General features: G+C 42.4%; 2 protein-coding genes across 5 annotated transcripts; both read left to right on the top strand.

Annotated features, from left to right (window-relative positions):
- Nucleotides 1–589: 589 nt before the first annotated feature.
- Nucleotides 590–12,246, top strand: coro (protein coronin). 4 transcript variants are annotated; one of them, XM_017085615.4, is made up of 7 exons: nucleotides 590–770; nucleotides 7,253–7,507; nucleotides 9,064–9,330; nucleotides 9,391–9,804; nucleotides 9,868–10,161; nucleotides 10,917–11,126; nucleotides 11,188–12,246. In XM_017085615.4, the coding sequence occupies exons 2-7, from the start codon at nucleotides 7,310–7,312 to the stop codon at nucleotides 11,413–11,415; spliced, it is 1,611 nt and encodes a 536-aa protein (XP_016941104.1). In that variant the 5' UTR covers nucleotides 590–770; nucleotides 7,253–7,309; the 3' UTR covers nucleotides 11,416–12,246. The 4 variants fall into 4 exon arrangements, with proteins under 4 accessions (XP_016941104.1, XP_016941105.1, XP_016941107.1 ...); XM_017085616.4 differs by having other exon boundaries at nucleotides 591–754; XM_017085618.4 differs by having other exon boundaries at nucleotides 591–770; nucleotides 10,938–11,126.
- Nucleotides 12,247–14,392: 2,146 nt separating this feature from the next.
- On the top strand, nucleotides 14,393–15,528 carry LOC108017707 (putative N(4)-(beta-N-acetylglucosaminyl)-L-asparaginase GD10667). The gene is given in 1 exon segment (XM_065863746.2): nucleotides 14,393–15,528. A coding segment is annotated over 1 exon segment (987 nt). The 5' UTR covers nucleotides 14,393–14,404; the 3' UTR covers nucleotides 15,392–15,528.
- Nucleotides 15,529–19,033: the final 3,505 nt, after the last annotated feature.

Below are 19,033 nucleotides of genomic sequence, written 5' to 3'. Positions count from 1 at the left end.
TGTTTGTTATGCTATCTCTAAACTTTTACAAATTTGAACGTGCATTCAGAATGTGTGGCTTGCGCCTTTATTCAAGCATGTAAACATAATTGAGTAATAATAATTCCACATCTTTTTAATACATTGGTTGATGATGGTCAACTATTTAAGTAAAGTTTATAACTAACTTTGAAAAATGTAAGAAAGCGCCGTAGTCAATATTTTTCTAATCTCGACGGGCGCGCTATGGCAATGGGCGTTATGATTTGCACCCAAATCTAATAGTATTGCTTAAGTAACGGAATATAGCGGATTAACGAAATAAAATGCTAATTTACTGTACGAACCCAAGAATGTTAAAACTGGTTAATTTGTGATAAATTGACTATTGTAATCAAATACATTTATTAATAGCCTAAATTGAACAACAAGAATCAAACTAGCTAAAGAAATTATTGATATGAGAATTCGGCTCGTTCCGACAGCACTGAACGAGCCCTAGCTAGATCTAGCTATCTTCGCCGGCGGTGGCAACTCTGAGCGGATGAACGCACCGCCTGGTGAACGGTGAACGCGAACGGTGAACTGCGCTGATATCAACAACTCGCCTCGAACAACAGTGTCGAACTTGCTCTTAGATGCTCTGCGCGCTCTCGTCGGCATTTTTGTACTCGCCCCGTCTTTCTGCTGACTGAAAAGTCTTGAGTAGTGCCTTAAGTTCCCAGTCGTGTGCAAAATCTTTAGTGGAAATCCCCCGCTGAATGCGCTGGCCCCAGTGAGTGATAAATAAAGTGAGTGGAGCGGTGGTATTTTGGTGCCGTTTCTTGCGGCCGCTTTTCCATTGCGATACCTCTGCCTGCCTGCCTGCCACATTAAATGTCAAAGCGATGAGCAATGAATCACGGCGGTTATTTTAGCGGAATATAAATATTTGCGATCGGTGTCAGCGGCAGCTGTGCATTTTCCAAGCAACGTTGCGAGTGGCCGATGCAAATGCGGCGCTTAAGTAATAAACGCGCGTATTACAAAATCATTAAAAATCACGGTAAAAAATAAGTGCGACAGCCGCCTCTTTGCGATTGTATGTATGAGTGTGCGTCTGTGTGCGCCGAGTGTGTGGCGTGCGTGTGCTAGTGTGCGTGCTTTCTTGTGCGAGCGGAGCGGCGAACGCAGTGCATGTGAAGAGTACCGCTATAAAAGTTTAGCCATCTGCTCTCCCGCTCGCTCACCGTGTTATATGAGTCCAACACCCAAAAAAGGGAATAAAGAGAGCGAAGCAGCGTCTTTGGCAGCGCCAGTGCCGAAAAACGTTGCAAAAACGAGCGAAAGAAATCAAAAAACTCGCAGTCGAATTTGTTGGTTTCGCACTTGATTGTATTAATTGTTTTTTGTTGTTGTTCCTTCTTTTTCCTTCCTCGCATTTCGCTGTAATTTGTGTGGCTTTTCCGGCTCTCACTTGTTTACGCCGAGCGGGAGTGAGCAGGGAGAGCGGGAGAGGCAGAGAGAGAGAATGTGCCAATTGTTGCTGGCTGAAGCAACAAGTTACTGGACGTGGCGGGGGGTGTGGCGGGGAGCCGTGCGTGCCGAGGGCGCCAAAATGAGCCGAAATTTGAAATACGGAATATTGGCCCAGCAGCCATAAACGTGGCTTCCAGTTGGCCCGAGCGCAGAATTGCGGTTCATTTCGTGTGTGCGAGCGAGAGCAAGTGTGAAAAACAAGCGACCTCCAGCGGCGTCTTGGCATGGAAAGTGCGAGCGAGAGGGCGCACAGCATACGCCCCCACGCACAGCTATTTCGGTTGCTCCCCAAATGGGTTAAGCAGCGAAACTTACCAATTAGTGACAAAATATGAGAAATGCACTGGAATGAAGCAGACACTCGCACACACGCACGCACACACTCGCACGTCCGCAGATCGCGTTTATGCGTCAGCAAATGTCGCGATTACTGTGCCGCCAACAGCTGTTTGGCCACGATCGCAAAACAGCCGCGCGTATAAACGCCGCTGGGCGACTAACAAACATGCCAATTGGCGACAATCACTCGGAGAAAAGTAGATGTCTTTGTCTGTATACCCTTACGGTTTTTACACAAATACAAAGCTCTTTTTTCAAACGACCAATTTTTCATAACTAACTTTCGTTAGCACTTCCTGAGATCGGTTATAGGATGTAGATCATCACCAACTAAATATAATAACATTCCAAATGGATTACTGGATGGATACTCGAAAGATAGATATCCAAAGTGATTATATTTTATAGAGAAGAGCATTTAACAATTGTTTTTCTCGTCTTTGAATATTTGAAGTTTTTGTCATAACCATTTATCTAACTTCCGCATTACAATAATACAAATTTGAACACTGATAAAAACACGACCATTCAAAGGGCATATTTGATCTACACTTGGGAACATTTTTATAGAAATATCAACGGAAACTATTTATCTACTTTGGAATTCTTTTAAAAGACTACCAGCAATAAATGAATTCTTTTTATTAAAATTGACCGATCTGTGTCCTATACCTGGTAAATATGTAGGTAGACAAATAAAAGTTAAGAAGTATGGGAAGAAAGATAATTAATAGTAAATGGGGTTGGCTTAAGAAAAAAAATGAATTCAGGAAGGCCTGTTCAGGTTTTCACTTTCGAGAATTTTACTCGAATTTGATTTTTACAAGTGTTAATATTTTCCGGCTTAAAACTATTCTTTCAAGACAAAAGTATTTAAAGAATAATTTTACGATCTTAACGGTTAAAATAGTAATCCAATAAATCGTATTCCAAGCTGCATATAAAACGGATAGCAAAATACGACACATTTTTCCGAAAGTAAAAATCTGAACAGGCCTTAAAATCGCAATACCCCTAATTTATAGGGTATGTAGGATACAACTGCCGCCCAGTCTGACTAAGCGCAAATGGAAATGCAAAAAATAGCAACAAATGCGGGGCGAAGTGCGGGGATAGCGCGGGGAAGAAGAAGAACGAGCTGCAATTAAGACAGCAACAAAAGCCAGCGCCACTTGTGACGGCGAGAGGGAGGGGGTGAGGAGGTGGGGGGCGTCGGGTGGGGCACTGCATATACGTGCGGTTAATTTTAGCAGCAGAGTTCCACTTTCACTCGGCCAGCGACGACACCCACTGTGCAGCAAGCCAGCAAGTCTGCCGCGACACTTGCGCGCTTTTTGTCAAAATCTTTGGCTAATCGCCGTCAGGCACGCACACTCGCAAAGCAGTTTGATGAACCTTCACACACACACGCACTGCACATCCAATGACGTTGCGACTGCACCAATGACATCATCATCATCACCATCGAGTCGAGTCGAGCGGCGAAAGTTTCCAGTGCAGCAGACGGCCGATAAACAGGGGGCCTCTTATCACGGATGACTCATGCATGTGGCACTGTGATCATTGGCCGGCTGATTAGCGGCGCACTGTGAAAAAATGACACTATTGTTACAAAAATTAATCTAATATGATGTTGATAATTGCTAACCAAAATAGCGATTTCAAAAAGATTTTAAAATCTACCTGTATCTATAATAAAAAAAACACCTCTTAACGAGGTAAAAATCTAGTGACGATCGCACCTTCAACAAACCAAAGATTCTAATATCAACTTTTGTGACGAAAATCTATTACTCGATCTACTAAGTAAATACACTTTATACATTTTTTACATACGGCACGCTGCAATTCAATATGCCTGTGTTTAGATGTACGATTTTGATAAAGCGTGTCGAATGAGAAAAACACAGGTACATATATTGAATTGCATCGTGTCGAATGTAAAAATTTAGAAAGTGTATTTCTTTAGTAGATCGTATAATACATTTTCGTCACAAAAGTTGATGAGAAAATTAGGTGTTATTCGACACGTATTTTAAATGAGAATACAACTAGACTAATAAACTTGTGCATTTAACCCCAACGGCCCCAACAGATTAACGTTTCTATCTCCCTAACCAATTAATTTTTTTATGGTATGCAATCGTTTTAGTTTTTGCGATACCTTTCGATTGATGTATCACTCGTAACGATCGGACGATCACAGTAGATTTTCATTTCTTCGTGTATATATGGTAGTCGCCTTCGCAACTCTCCTGGTGCGCTTCGTCACTAAGTGGACTACCGTCCACAGTGATATAAAAATGGTTGGGAGAGTGTAAGAGTGACAGTTAGAAACTTTTTGATTTTCAATCCTAAATAAATTGATTTATATTTAAGAAAATATCAATTTTTATTTTTTGTCAAGCTAAAAAGTTTATTGAGTAAAAGTCTATCTCTGTTAATCGTAAAGAGTTTCCTTCTACTATTTCTTCATGTTTATACATACTTCATTTTGATGGTATGTCTACCTATTTTTTCTGAATGATACGGAAACATTTAGACCTATGTTTAGAATACAAGTAAGAGTGATATCATTTTTTGAGTGTAATTTGGAATTGAGATGTCATCATAACGGACGGGGCCCTCGCAGCCACAACTGGAGCAGAGACCCATTCCATCACCACTTTATTTTTACCCAAACAGTGTTTTATTTTTGCTCACGCCCCATTGCACTGGTGCTGGAAACTTGGAAACTACTCGTACTACGCTTAATTGACTGCACACCCAAGTCAGTCGAGGTCTACGGGGAGTTGCAAACGGGGGACTCTCGGCGTTTTAGTCACGCCGCCAAGAAACAAGAACAGAACACGACAGCATTTGTTAGCAATTAGAATTGGCCGGTGAACACAACGTGTCGACAAAGCGCCAAGATCTGCAATCAAGCATTAAGTCAATTTGCGGCCAGTCCCCGATCGCTGGACCATCGCGATCATTTGAGCAACGGTTGCATCTCGCGCAATTGCAACACAATTTGCTAAAGGGCTCTATAGTAACGCCATTGTCAAGTGATCAACACGATTGTACGACAGTTGCTGCTGAAAGTAACTTGGCAAGTGGTTTAATGAGGAATTTTCTATGATTCAACAGCAGTCTTTTTCTATTCCTGGCCATGACTCTTAATAGAGCCTTAATCTGACTCAGGATAAATTATTTATAAGCATTTCTCTAATAATAGTTTCTTCATTGCATTCAGTATTTTTCAGGTGATGATAAATTATAGAAAGTAAACCATATCAATTTCGTATGATCTTATTTTTAGAAATTATCTTCCAATTTAAAAATCAAGTTTCCAAAGATTGAATTATTTAAAACATTTCATGATTTTGGGATACACTAATAGATTTATGATTCTTTGGCATTAGGAAAACCACATTTTGGACGCACTGTGATGGATAGTTATTGTACTTTCAATCACACCACCCGCATAACGACACTCGGGATCTTGTGAACTTGTGCGATTATCATTCCTCAACAGAGATTTTCTTAAGCCAACTTCCGTTCCTCGCAGTCTTTTGTAGTCGCTGGTCTGCTGATTAAACCAGCGGCGAGTTCAAGTCGACAAGATGCCGAGGGGGCCGCATTTTTGGCATTTGCGAACTGTAATTGCGAATGCAATTGGGGTCGAGCGGGGGAGTGGAGTGGCTGGCCCGGCTATGATAACTCAGGCATGGCAGATGCCAGCGATGCCAACAAAATAAATAAACACATCAAATGCGATTTACAACGCTCCTACGAGCATCGTGCGCTTGTGTTTGTATATGAAAATTTAATTTCGCCTAAGATGATTTAATTTTCTATTAATAAGTTTGACCTTCAGCTGCGAAACAGAAATTTTCCCGCCTGCAAACGAAGGTGTTTGGCATATAAACACATAAATAACAGCACATACATATACCCATAGATATACATTCTGTATACAGTGCTTTGGAGTATATTCCATTTGGTGTCGAACATTTCTGCGTCGCTTTAGATTCTATAGGCGTAGCACTTAACAGTATCTTTGTGCTGTTTAGCCAACTCCGCGCTGATATTTCTTTATCAGTCGAGGGGCCCCATCGATAGGACAGACATTCCGCCAACACTCACCCAAAAACGAAACCACCCAAGGCTCACCTTGTGGCCAAAGATATACACATACTTGGTATAGAAAGTAATCAACTAGCGGGCTCTGCTTTGGTGCCAGTTTTTAAGGGGTCAATGACAAAGTTTAGTGCTTGCAATAAATATGAATATCTTCAAGCAAAACAAAGCGAAAAGAGGTAAAACAATTTTATGCCACTTTTCTGATTAAAAACGAAAGCTGGTCTGAGGCAAAGTTTAGTCAGCCTTTCGGCCACGGCCTCGGCCCAACCCAGAAATGATTTTCGCGATTGTTGGCAGCACGTAGTTGTTTAGAACTCTCTCGGAGTGTTAGGCATGGGTTTTGGGTTTAGGATCGGGTTCGGGTTCGGCTGACAGCTCTGCCATAACTCACGTGTTGGCAGGCTATTCATTACTGGAGTGAGTATTTCGGCATTATGATGTCATAGAAAAGAAAGGGGTACGTCCCGCTGGCCAACTGATAATTCGACACGTTCCGGCTGGCGATTCATTAACGAAAGTGGCGCCATTTGTGGCAGCTGGCAGGTGAAAGCGTTCTAGGCGCCTTGCCTCTCGTTTCCGGCAATTTGAGACGCCGATATTGATGCCATAACCAATTTTGATGCAACCACTCGCGGACAAAGTCGGCTCGTCTATAGCGAGCTGCGAATGGGAAAGCTCATTGATTTTCGCAACAAGCGAAATTAGCATATGCAAATTTATTGAACTAATCGAGGCTGCGCAGCGCGGTGAAAGAAAACGCGTTAGGTTAATACATCAGCAAGCGGAGCTGAAAGCGAACAATAAAACTATTTAATGTGTTTATGCGCGGATCGTAACTCGAATAACCCTGAGATCGCCAAATCTTGGACTCACAGAAATCAACCCATACATGCCTGCTTTGATCTTTACTTTAGATATATTTTTTCAAATTTTATTTGACTTTGATGTCTATATTATTATATCATGTGAACCGATGAGGAAAATATTAAATAATTACTTTTCATATGTACAAATGGAACACGAGTAAACACTCGAAAGTGAAAAAAGAAACAGGCCTCTTACTTTGGAAAAGATTTAATTGTAACGCTTTTAAAACCCTGTCAAAATCTCGGGGAGCGGGACTATCTGTTACTCACATATTATTTGATGGGATTAGTAGTGAGCCGCAGGAATCAAACCGTGGATTTAAGCAATTTCTTTTATAGGATAAAGGGGGGATAGGTTTTATAAGTAAGTTATACCCCAGGAATGCCTAATAACCTTGTACTTCTGCTTACCATTGTCATTCCAGAGTTAGACGTAGAGAAACTCAGGACTGACCACTGACCCAAGCCACTCCAGCATCAAGATGTCGTTTCGCGTAGTGCGCAGCTCCAAATTCCGCCACGTCTACGGACAGGCCCTGAAGCGGGAGCAGTGCTACGACAACATACGCGTATCCAAGTCCAGCTGGGACTCCACATTCTGCGCGGTGAATCCCAAGTTCCTGGCCATCATCGTGGAGTCGGCGGGCGGCGGAGCCTTCATCGTCTTGCCACACAACAAAGTGAGTGCCCCACCGGACCTATTACAGCTGCACTCGCCCAAATGCGTTCGGGTATTTTTAGCTTAGACAATGGCCAACTATTTATAGGGCCCTTTTTGGCATAAAGTTTGCGGCCATTTGCGGGCTTGTTGCCACGTCGCGAGTGACGTCGACGGATTTCGAATGACTCCCCCCAATCGCTCATGTGTTTATAAATAGTCGTGAATTCTGCTACTCTCGCGGCAGCGGTTCTCTTAGCTGGCGCACTTTTGTAACTTGGCCAACAGCCAACATGACAAACAGAATCGTCTAATTTTAGAGAGAGACGCAGGAGCGGCCAGCCAAATGAATAGAAAAAATGATATGTGGTCGAATCATTGCATTGAAACGCACACTTCTCCGCTCGGCGAATTATACCGCAATAAAATAATTGTTTATTTTCTAATAAATTTCATTTTCCATGTCCAAAATCAGTTGGCCAAAGTGCTCCATATCTAGCCACATGGGCTTCCGTTCTGATATGGCTGGCTCCACAGCTCCCGCAAAAGTGTGGGCGTCAGTATCCCCCAACCAACAGCCCCCCACCCCATTCCCACGATCCTCCTCTTTTGGTCAAAACGAATTTGGAGGCAGGCCGAGTGTCGTTCTAATTGGAACACATTTGTATGCAAAACGTGTTGTAGCCTCTACGGCCGTTTTTTTTTTGCTATGACTTCTTGACGGTTAAGCAGCTGCCGCTTCTTTAAGTGACGATTTCTATGTAGAGCGGCTTTCACACGCCCTATTTTCCTTACTTTATGGGTACTGGATTTGGTCGGTTGGAGGGCGAGGCAGATGATAAGTGAGATCCATCAAGTGGCCAAGGTTGGCCGCATGTGGCAAGTGTGGAAATGAGCAAGCAAAAGTTCTTGAACAACTAAAATAGATTTAAATACTTGGAAATCTTATGAAAATTTTTTTGGAATTATATATTTTTCTGTTACCTACCTTTCGGGCAATATTATTAATAGAAGACCTCAATTTACTTTATAGAGCAATACAAATCATTTTCATATCCTTGTAAGGTTCAAGAAGTTATATTTATTTGGGAAAAATAATGTCTAGAATAACTGTGTTCTGTTAGGGTTCTAAAAATCATAGGGCTATAAAAGTCTATAAAATCCATAAAAAAACTAATAGTCAAGATTTTTAAAATCAAATTATAAATGGTAATATTGAAATAACAAACTTTGGGATATCTAATATAAACTCTAATTATAAAGTCCCCATTTTAGCTATTACATTCTTATTGATTCTCATACAATTATCTCGGCGGGAATAGTTTTCCATAATTCAAGCGCACCTTTTACTGACACTCGGCATGAAGTTTACGATTATGAAATGCTGGCTCCGCAGATTTGTGAGCATAGCAAAAGCGAATGCAGTCGGAGTGGGCTATAAATAATAATTCAGGAATTGGGCCAATGGGTCGCGAGGTTGCAGTTTTCCGATGGTGTCTGGTTTTGACGTAGCCGGTCGTCAATTAATTAGTTCACGGTGGCATATTGTACTAATCGGTATTTAATGGACTATTTCAGGTTGGTCGTATAGCGGCGGACCACCCATTGGTGGGCGGACACAAGGGTCCTGTGCTGGACATCGCCTGGTGCCCCCACAACGACAATGTGATCGCCTCCGGCTCAGAGGACTGCGTGGTCAAGGTCTGGCAGATTCCCGATGGCGGACTGTCGCGAACCCTCACGGAACCCGTCGTCGACCTGGTCTTCCATCAGCGTCGCGTGGGTCTGGTGCTGTGGCATCCCTCGGCCCTCAATGTGCTGCTCACCGCCGGCTCCGATAACCAGGTCAGTGAATGTTAGCATCATCCTTCACGAAACCATAGTAATGCTCTCCTTTCGCTTCAGGTTGTCATCTGGAACGTGGGCACTGGCGAAATCCTCGTGCACATCGACTCCCATCCGGACATCGTGTACAGCGCCTGCTTCAACTGGGACGGCTCCAAGCTGGTCACCACCTGCAAGGACAAAAAGATCCGCATCTATGATCCGCGCACAGGTGAGCTGGACAGCGAGGCCATGTGTCACGAAGGCTCCAAAGCCACCCGCGCCATCTTCCTGCGCCACGGTCTGATCTTTACTACCGGCTTCAACCGGAGCTCGGAGCGTCAGTACTCCTTGCGCGCACCGGACGCCCTCAACGAGCCAATCGTCATGGTGGAGCTGGATACGTCCAACGGCGTGATGTTCCCCCTGTACGATGCAGACACAAACATGATCTATCTGTGCGGCAAGGGTGACTCGGTCATCAGGTATTTCGAGGTGAGTAGCAGATGGAAATCTTTAAGAAGTATATCATCTAATGCTCTGTCTCTTTTTATTTAGGTAACGCCCGAGCCTCCTTTCGTGCACTACATCAACACGTTTCAGACGACAGAGCCGCAGCGTGGTATTGGCCTGATGCCCAAGCGAGGCTGTGATGTCACCACCTGCGAAGTGGCCAAGTTCTACCGCATGAACAACAACGGTCTGTGCCAAGTCATCTCGATGACTGTGCCGCGCAAATCGGATCTCTTCCAGGAGGATCTCTACCCCGACACGCTAGCGGAGGATGCTGCCATCACCGCGGAGGAGTGGATCGACGGCAAGGATGCGGATCCGATCACATTTTCGCTCAAAGTAAGTGGCCGCAGTGGAGACGCCACTCCATTTGTACTCCGCGTTGGAAATACAGCGCTCGCTGCCGAATGCAGTGAGGGTTCGGCCACCATGCCAGCCATTCTGCCGGCGATCGGAGCGTACAAGATATAGGATTTATATCAGCATGCGGTCTCGCGGGGCTTGTCCACAGATGGCAATGCGGCTCGAAGTAGATGAGGCAGCCGCTGCCACTGTGGGTGCCCCTTCTCCAATGTATTCCAACGGCTTTCGCAGTTGCTTGTTGTTACCAGCCTCCAAATAGCTCACATCCTACGTTTATATGTGGCTACCAGCGTTCTATGCCTGCGCTTGCTTTGCTTGCGTTCCTTTCTGCGTTTTCTACGTTTGTGTCTCGTCCGCCCAGCCACAGTCCACTCACCCACACTGACTATAATTAACTTTCAACTTTTACCTTCAAGATGTGGCATCTTAAAAAGCTTTACTTAGTTCTTCATAAGAAGATTAAAAACAACTCGGGCTTTCCTAGATTTATAATTTAAACTAGGATTACATTAAGATATTGAGTCCTAACCTTCATTTAAAATGATTAACATACTAGGATAATATAAAAGCAGTTCATCTAAAATTATCCTTCGAAAGTCCTTGCCAGTAACACGCCGCACACATGCACACTTGGCCCTAACACGCGCGCGTATGCGCGTGGCGCTTGTTGTTGTGTTCATTGTTGCTTGTTGTGTTCTGAAACGAACAGATATTCTAATCCACCTAATCAGGATCGCGTTTCCATTGTACAGGGTGGCTACGTGTCCTCGTCGGTCAACAAGTCGCTGCCGGCGAAGAAGGCGGGCAACATCCTCAACAAGCCCAGAGGAGGTGATGGCGGCAGCTCCGGAGCGGCGAGCAGCAGTGCGGGCGGCGGCTCCTATGCGTCCGGAAACAACAACGAGGCTAGCGATGGCGGACCGCCGGCAGCGGTTTTGTCGGTGAGTACCACATGCATTGCAGAAAAGGTTTACCCACTAATCCATTGCTTGATATCAAAAGGAAAAGGACCTGCGCACCATCCAGGACGAAATCCGCAAACTCAAGGCGATCATCGTCAAGCAGGAGAACCGCATCCGCGCTCTGGAGGCCAAGGAGGACGCCCGCAACAAGAACGGAAGCGATGCTGCGCCGGCTTCGGCGGCAGCAGCCACCTCCGATGGCAAAGCCAGCGAAAGTGCCAATGACCACGCGTCCACATCAGCAGGAACGGCAAAGGACGAGGACTAGGTCTAGCTAATTGAGGACTGGACTGATGGAAATGGGCGGAATGGATTGGAGGAGAGACAGAGAACTGCTTGTAGAAGCTCGTAGTAGTTACCGCTTAATTTCTCTAATGCAACATAACGTTTATTTCGTACGCAATGAGGGCGCACTAGAAACGCGAAGAAGTTATTGTCTATTATGATTATGGTTTCGATTATTTATTTTGTATAATTTAATATTAGGTCCTTAGCGAGCGAAATCAGTTGAGTGTGGCACAGATAGGGTTAGAGAAAGCCGAGCTTAACCATCAAATCGAACACTAGCGAGCAGAGCTGAACGGTTAACGTATACAAAAATAACATAAAACTACATCCTGCCAAAAATATATAAAAACCTAACGAACTACCTACGATTTGCGCTTAAAATCAAGCTGAGCGAGGGGCAGACACTCGGCCCTTCGATCGTTTTGTTGTAACGCAAGTGTGAAATTGTTGTAAATTTAACAAAGGCAAATCATAGACTAAACCTCAATCACCTAAGAGTTAACATTTACCTACCAAATTTGTACGAGCTCCTTTCTGTAACGTCTGTATATTTGTACGTCCCGGAAGTTTTCATGACAATAGCTGATAGATTTGATACTGTTCATCCTAGCTGAGGCCCCCATAATCAGTCACATTTCCCTGAAAATTGTCGTGTCAAACATAACGAATTTAGTAAGAGAGTGAGGGGGTCATCGGACTTAATTCGTTTTCATAATCAAAATTTTCTTGTTCAAACTAATGATAAGCTGTATTTTGAAATAATAAGAATAACAATAAATGCAACAAAATCGGAAAGAAAATAAGAAACCAACCAACCTATTTTTATAAAGTTTTCCTTTAATTTTACTTTTCTTTTATTTTTATTATTTTTGTTAAAGAGGAACGGTGTTATGCTGCAAGTATAGAGACCGAGAGCGTCACTAAATGCCTACCGATTTTGTAATTGAATTGTAAAATGCAGACTATATACATTAACATAAATACTCTATATACAAATAATTTACAATTTGATACGGAATAAAACAATATACAAACAATGCCAGAAGGACTTGATCGAGAAAATGGAGACCAATTAATTTTTGAACACGTTTTCGTTGAATATCGGGTAATTAACTGCTTTTGGAAATATGTTGAACCTATCTTTAATTGTATCGTTGGAGGGATGCATTTTAAACTAATTGACAACTTTTAATTGCGGATAAAGTTCAACCATGCGCTATTCATTTGTTGGAAGCTCATTTGTTTGGTTCAATTGAATATGCAAATGCATTTAATTTCTGCCTAAACAGCTTTAGAGCATACTGCAAATGTGTTGTGTGTAATTATTACCTCAGCAAGCAAACCAAAAAAATTTAATTACAATTTACGTGTATAACGATTCTGACATTTTAATTAAACTTGGCCGAGTGCGCTTTTGTGGGTGTACGTGGCAATTATGATAGAGTGCGTTCCCAACCAAGTTGTTGATTTAATTAAAATTATGTTTGTTATTCAATTTGGCTCAATGCAAGTTCTGACGATTGCCGGAAGCAATTTGTTGACCTTTTCTCTTACGCCAGTGTGCCCCAAGCTAACGAAGTCCGTACGGCTAAAATGATTTTAATAGGTAAAACTAGTTCAAAAATCATTGCATACTCTTGGCCTTTTCGTTTTAAAGATGTTCTTCTTCAATACTAGTTTACTATTATAACATTTTGTTTTGGTTAGTGAACTTCCATAGTTCGTAATTCTTTGAAACTCAAACATTGTATCGTCCATACACTGATTAGTTTCCCCCTAACTTCTTATCGGCTTATTTAAATATTTAGGAGATAAGGAAGGTGTTTTAAAATACAAAGTTATAAAGAAATTTAAAACGTGCCTTATCATGCCCTTAAATTTGCAATTCTAAATTTACTTATCTGTTTCACTCAGCTTAATATTGTACTGTTGTGCGGAAATTCTGAATTTTGTGTCAATCTAAATTTCAAGCATTTTGTTTCTATTTCCAACATCCATAACTCGCCATTCCATATGTGTACACCCGTTAGTCGCGGAGTAAGAGAGTATATTGTGTTCGGGGAAATGTATGTCACAGGTATGATGAATCTTTTCCGACCCCAAAAAGTTTATAAATTATTAATCGGGATTACTAGCCGAGTCAATGTAGTCATGTCCGTCTGTCTGTGTGAACACGTACGCAGAGAAAGTTTGTTATGTGCCGACAAACCTCCCAAAAACTGTGGCTCCTACGGTTGTAATGCTAAAATATAAATTTGATCAGAAATGTATCTCTCTCGTCAATATATATAAATTGGCGCCTTCAAGCCTCCCAAAATTATCCGTGCGAACGCTGATATTTAAAAAAATCTGTGGTGCAAGGGTTACAAATTAATATTTTTATTCCGCTTGTTAATACCTACCGGCACGCCGAAAACGATTAAAACCGGACCATTAGTTATTAAGTAATGACCTAAGGCCCGTTTCTATCAAGAACATCATCAATGTCGTCACCGCCAGTACATTAAAGTTAAAAGTGTAAAATGTAAGGAAGATAAAAATGAAAAGTAGATTAAAATATTGCAATCATCGATAATATTTCGCCCCAACTGGAAGGTATATTTATTTTAAATTTGGTTAGCTGAGTAGAGGGTATCTGATCGTTCAGGCATACGATTATAACGTTCTTTCTTATTTTATTTATATTCAAATTATCTGCCTATAAAAGCAGAATATCCGGAAGACGTACGCTCTGTTTGGCTGAACCCCAAAAATAAATAATTTCATATTATTTGGATTATAATAAAAAGTTATGAAGAAGCTAGTAGTAGTATACGTGTGCTTCTTCCTGATGGCATCTTTTGTTCGGTAAGGATATGAAGTCAATCAAAGGTACTGAATCCTGTTTCTAAAATCATATCTTCAGTAGGGCAAAAACTACTTCAAACGTAAAGAATTCCGGACAGGGAAACACTGGTCAACTTCTACCGATGGTAATCAACACCTGGTAATTTTTCGCCGCCAACAAGGAGGCGTGGCGGATTCTCAACCTGAGAAAGGGCGGAGTTGGTCACACGCGGGATACCGTGGTGGGCGGAACATCCCAGTGCGAGATGCTGAAGTGTGATAATGGTATTGGCTACGGTGGCAATCCCGACGAGCGTGGAGATGTTTCCCTGGACGCCTTGCTCATGGACGGCAGCACCATGGAGGTGGGTGCAGTGGGGGATCTTCGGAGAGTTAAAAGCGCCATCAAGGTGGCCCGCCACGTCCTGGAGCATACACACCACACCCTTTTGGTGGGCGAAGGAGCCGGGGATTTCGCCAATGCCATGGGATTCCCGACCGAGTCACTAAACACTCCGGAAACCACAGCAATGTGGCAAAATTGGACGGCGCATAGCTGCCAGCCAAACTTCTGGCGAAATGTGTATCCGGATTCCACGTCGACCTGCGGTCCCTTCAAGCCCTTGAATTCGTGGGATGTGGAAGCTTCTGGAACTAAAGATCATGAGATCGGACCGGATAACCACGATACTGTCACCATGGCCGCCATCGATGTGGAGGGCAAGATCCACGTGGGCACATCCACCAACGGACTGCGATATACGCTACCCGGACGGGTTGGGGATGCGTCGATCCCTGGATCCGGTGCCTATGCGGATAACGACGTGGGCGCCGCTATCACCACCGGAGATGGTGACATCCTGATGCGCTTTCTTCCCTCCCTCCGTGCTGTGGAGGCCATGCGGGCGGGCAAGACTCCGGCAGAGGCGGCGAAGTTGGCGATCCAGAGGATACGGGCGCGCACACACAGTTTCGAAGGCGCCATTGTTGTTGTAGATCGCTTTGGAAACTATGCAGCGGCCTGTCATGGTTTCGTAAAGCCATTCTCCTTCATGGTTAGCAGCCCGGCCAATCCTAACCAGCCGACGCGTAAAGAACCGGTCATGTGCACAACAAGAATCAATAATTAAACGTCCAGGCCTGTTCACGAAGTTATTTGGTAGGTAGTTTATTTGAACTAACAGGTCAGGTCTACTTTCAACATAAATAAAAGTTACAAATATTTTCAAATATTTTTAATAAATGTTACGAACAAGTTGTAATTAATGTATCATCAAATTTGTAATAAATTTAAAGAAATTCTTTATTTAAATATAGATAACCAATGGGTATTGCCCATATGGGAACTAGCTGATCATCATTGTTAACATTCGTTTGGAGGGCGGTTAACTCAGGGTCAACCAAATGGGTAACCATGTAGGGAGTAGTTTTGTAAGAGGACTAATTCCTTCTGATACTTTAATAGATGTTCACTAGAGCTGTTTAAACTTATAAGGGTATTTTAAGGTGCTACTTCCATTGGATTATAAACTACGTTTTACAGCTATTTAGGGGGAACAAAATTTTTGAGGATCTGCGCATTGACTTCATAGTTTATCACTAATTCGTAAAATTTATTTAATTTTGGTATAGATTTGTAATCTAACAAATTGTTTTTTTTTGTTCTCCTTATATTTATTTTTATTTGAATAAAATAAATAACTTGAGACGGTATTATCTGGGAGACCGATTGTCTTATGCACACATTCGTCAAATTATGTGATGACAAAGAATTTTTTTATTATTAGAAGTACATATATATAAACATATAAATATGTATTATAAATAATTTTTTAATAAAAATTACAATTCAAACCCGTCTCCTGTGTCAAAGGCGAAGGCTATAGAAGCTGGACCACCGACCGAATTTTTCAGTTACGGACAATCGGAACTCTAAACCTACATACATATTTTCATGAACGGTGTTGATAATTTAAGAAAGGCATTCTCCGCGTTTTTAATTTCACATAAATGTTCATGATTTGACCAAGTGACGTTCGTTTCGTACGAAAGCAACATAGCGAACAGATTGTTGTCAATGTTCTTGATTTCTTTCTTTCTTTTTTTTTCTGGGTGCAGAGAAAATCAGAGGAGCCTGGCATACGCTTCGGGCCAAAGTGGTTCCCAAGTTCACTCTAAATATGATTGCCCATAAAGTGAGAACCAAAGTCATATAAAGATCTCTAAGCTACTGGTTATCTGCACATAGAGAAATATTCAAGTACATTGTTCTTGAATTGAGAACATTCGATCTTAATAACCATGTAAGTATCAATGTTCTCAATATTAGAACAAAATGGCGAGGAGAGAAAAGTTAAATAGAGTTTATTTAACATATTTTTGATAAATATACACAACTGACTGGACTAATTTGTTGTTGAGGTATACAATGTAAATACGGCCAATTCAAATTGATTTGAGCAAAATGAAAGCATTTTCAGACTTCAAAAATGTCGTTCTATTTTCAAGAACACTTTCAACTCAGATGAGAATTTTCTCTGTGTGCAAGATCTTGACTGTGCACCAAGATAGTCCGCCTCGGCTATACAAACCAACGTTTATGGCCGTTCTGAGAAAATCAGAGGAGCCTGGCACACGCTTCGGGGCAAAGTGGTTCCCGAATTCACTCTAAATATGATATGATGTGCGGCCCCCGCAAACCGATTACCCGCAAAGTGAGTACCAAAGTCACGGCCGCAGTCAGTTTGGAATTAGATATGCGCATACATTGAGCGGCTGGGAAAAGTTTTGTTTGCAATGCAAATCTGTTTGCGATGCGATGTGTACGGGAGTGCGGCTAACGCTTAGTTAGAGACACTTGTCTGACTTGTTGGCGTAATTAAATTTATTTGGAACGGGAGCGGGCAGGACAACGACTATTTAGCCAACCGTTATGCACACATTTTGATAACTTTCAATTTGATTCCACTCTGCGGCGACATGGTGGCTCAGCAGGAGGAAGTGTTTTGCATTGTGGCCGTAATGAAATAAACTTGTCACACAGTCGGCAGCAGAGTGTCCTGTTTGCCGAAGCAACATACGCAGGAGTAAAAGGCTCGGGGTCAAAGTTCGGCAGCAGCTGCCGGGCCATTCTCATCCGCATCCGCATTCTCGTTCTCATTGGAAATTTAATTACGCATGCGACTTGTTTACAGATCCAAAGTTAAGCCCTGCTGCCAGTCGGACGTGCACATTAACCTTAATTAAGTGACAAACAATCCACATCCAGGCAGGGCCACCGAGTTCGTCACGCCATCATTTCACTCACAGGCAATTGGATTTTAATAGGATTTGGTCTTTTGCTAAAATCCCTGCCATCTCCCGACTTAGGAGCCAAAGTCCTGGCCGAGTGTCCATTTGCATAGCCGTTTGGCAAAGCAACTCTTTGGCCTGCCGGCCATTATTTCGCACTTCTGTGTAATTTAATTCATTTGCAATGTCTTTGCGAATTATGCGGATGGTAGGTTTACTCTGGCATTTGGTCTTCACATTTTTGTCCTTTTGCAGCCCCCAGTGTTTGGCCTTAAAGTCCTTTTGCGGCCACGGGGCCACAGAAACCCCGAAAGCCGCAAGCCACTTTCGTGATCCTTCATCGGAGTCATCTTAACGCATCATTTAAGCCGGACGGGGCGGTCGACTCCCCTGAAACGGGGTCGGATAATGGTTCGTCTTTGTTGCTCTTAATTAAAGTTTAAATGTGCCAAGTTGTTTGGTCTTTTGGCCAAAAAATGTTACTTTAATATCGGCCATTGCCCGGTTGGATGTGATTTTTTTTTGATGTTGAGGTGGGCGAGTGTGTGTGCGAGTGCCTGGCCCATCCAGGCATCTATCCATCAATCAATCAATTACGCTTGGAAGTGCGCCAGGATAATAAAACGTGCCTGGAACGGAGTTTTGTCAGCAAAATTTACGATCAACTTGGCAGGAAAACAGATTTCGATTTTATGCGTTGAGGAAAGTCCTCAAAGACCGATTGTTGCAAGTGCATTGTCCAGAAATGTACAATGTAGGTGCCAGCTGAAAGAGAAGTATTTGTATGCAATTCTCATTTCAAATTGTATAAATTCATAAAGAAAATGTGTGTCTCTGGATAATCTAAGTATTTGAAAGAAACATAGGAATAAAGCTTAAGGCTTGTTAAAGGCGTAAAGCGTTGACTTTGGATTATTAAAGTGCTCAACAAAATTAAATTAAAGGCATTATAAAACATTTCATTCTTTTCTTTGTCAATTATTTGGCTAAAATATCTCACCTATTCTTTGAATCTTAAATTTTTTCTGTGTCGACTTACCGACTATTTCAAAACTAAACGTGTCAAGCAATAAAATACAGCATAAAATTTATAAACCTCGTTTTTGTGGTCAGTCATAAATACGAAACATTCTCAATTTTATTAAAAATATTTCCTTTCCACTTTGATGGATCTGATTGCCGTATTTTCTTTACCTCTCATTTGCTCTGGAACATTTCTGCTCGGTAAGAGGTCATATTTCATGTGATTTCATGCCACCTACATACATATTAATTCAGTTCGGAGCCTGCGAAATTGCCGGCCATTGTTTGATTGCTGTAAATGCCGGACTAAGCTGGCAAAGCAATTATTTACCTAAATGGTTTGCCCACGTCAATGGCAATTGTCTGCGATTTCCATTTGGCTGAAATGTGTTGCATGCAGGCCGTCATCAGGCTGTCAGAGGCATGGGGACAGTGAAATCTGGCAAAAAACGAGACGA

Source organism: Drosophila suzukii, chromosome 2R (genome assembly GCF_043229965.1).
Source record: "Drosophila suzukii chromosome 2R, CBGP_Dsuzu_IsoJpt1.0, whole genome shotgun sequence".
NCBI lineage: Eukaryota > Metazoa > Arthropoda > Insecta > Diptera > Drosophilidae > Drosophila > Drosophila suzukii.
This window is presented reverse-complemented; position numbering and strand designations above follow the sequence as displayed.

What these genes read in the sequence shown, in the direction of transcription:
- coro (XM_017085615.4), top strand. Translation starts at nt 7,310, where the DNA reads ATGTCGTTTCGCGTAGTGCGCAGCTCCAAATTCCGCCACGTCTACGGA. An exon ending in CCGCCGGCTCCGATAACCAG is followed by an intron (nt 9,331 to 9,390) that starts GTCAGTGAATGT and finishes CTTTCGCTTCAG; the next exon opens with GTTGTCATCTGGAACGTGGG. An exon ending in CGATCACATTTTCGCTCAAA is followed by an intron (nt 10,162 to 10,916) that starts GTAAGTGGCCGC and finishes CCACCTAATCAG; the next exon opens with GATCGCGTTTCCATTGTACA.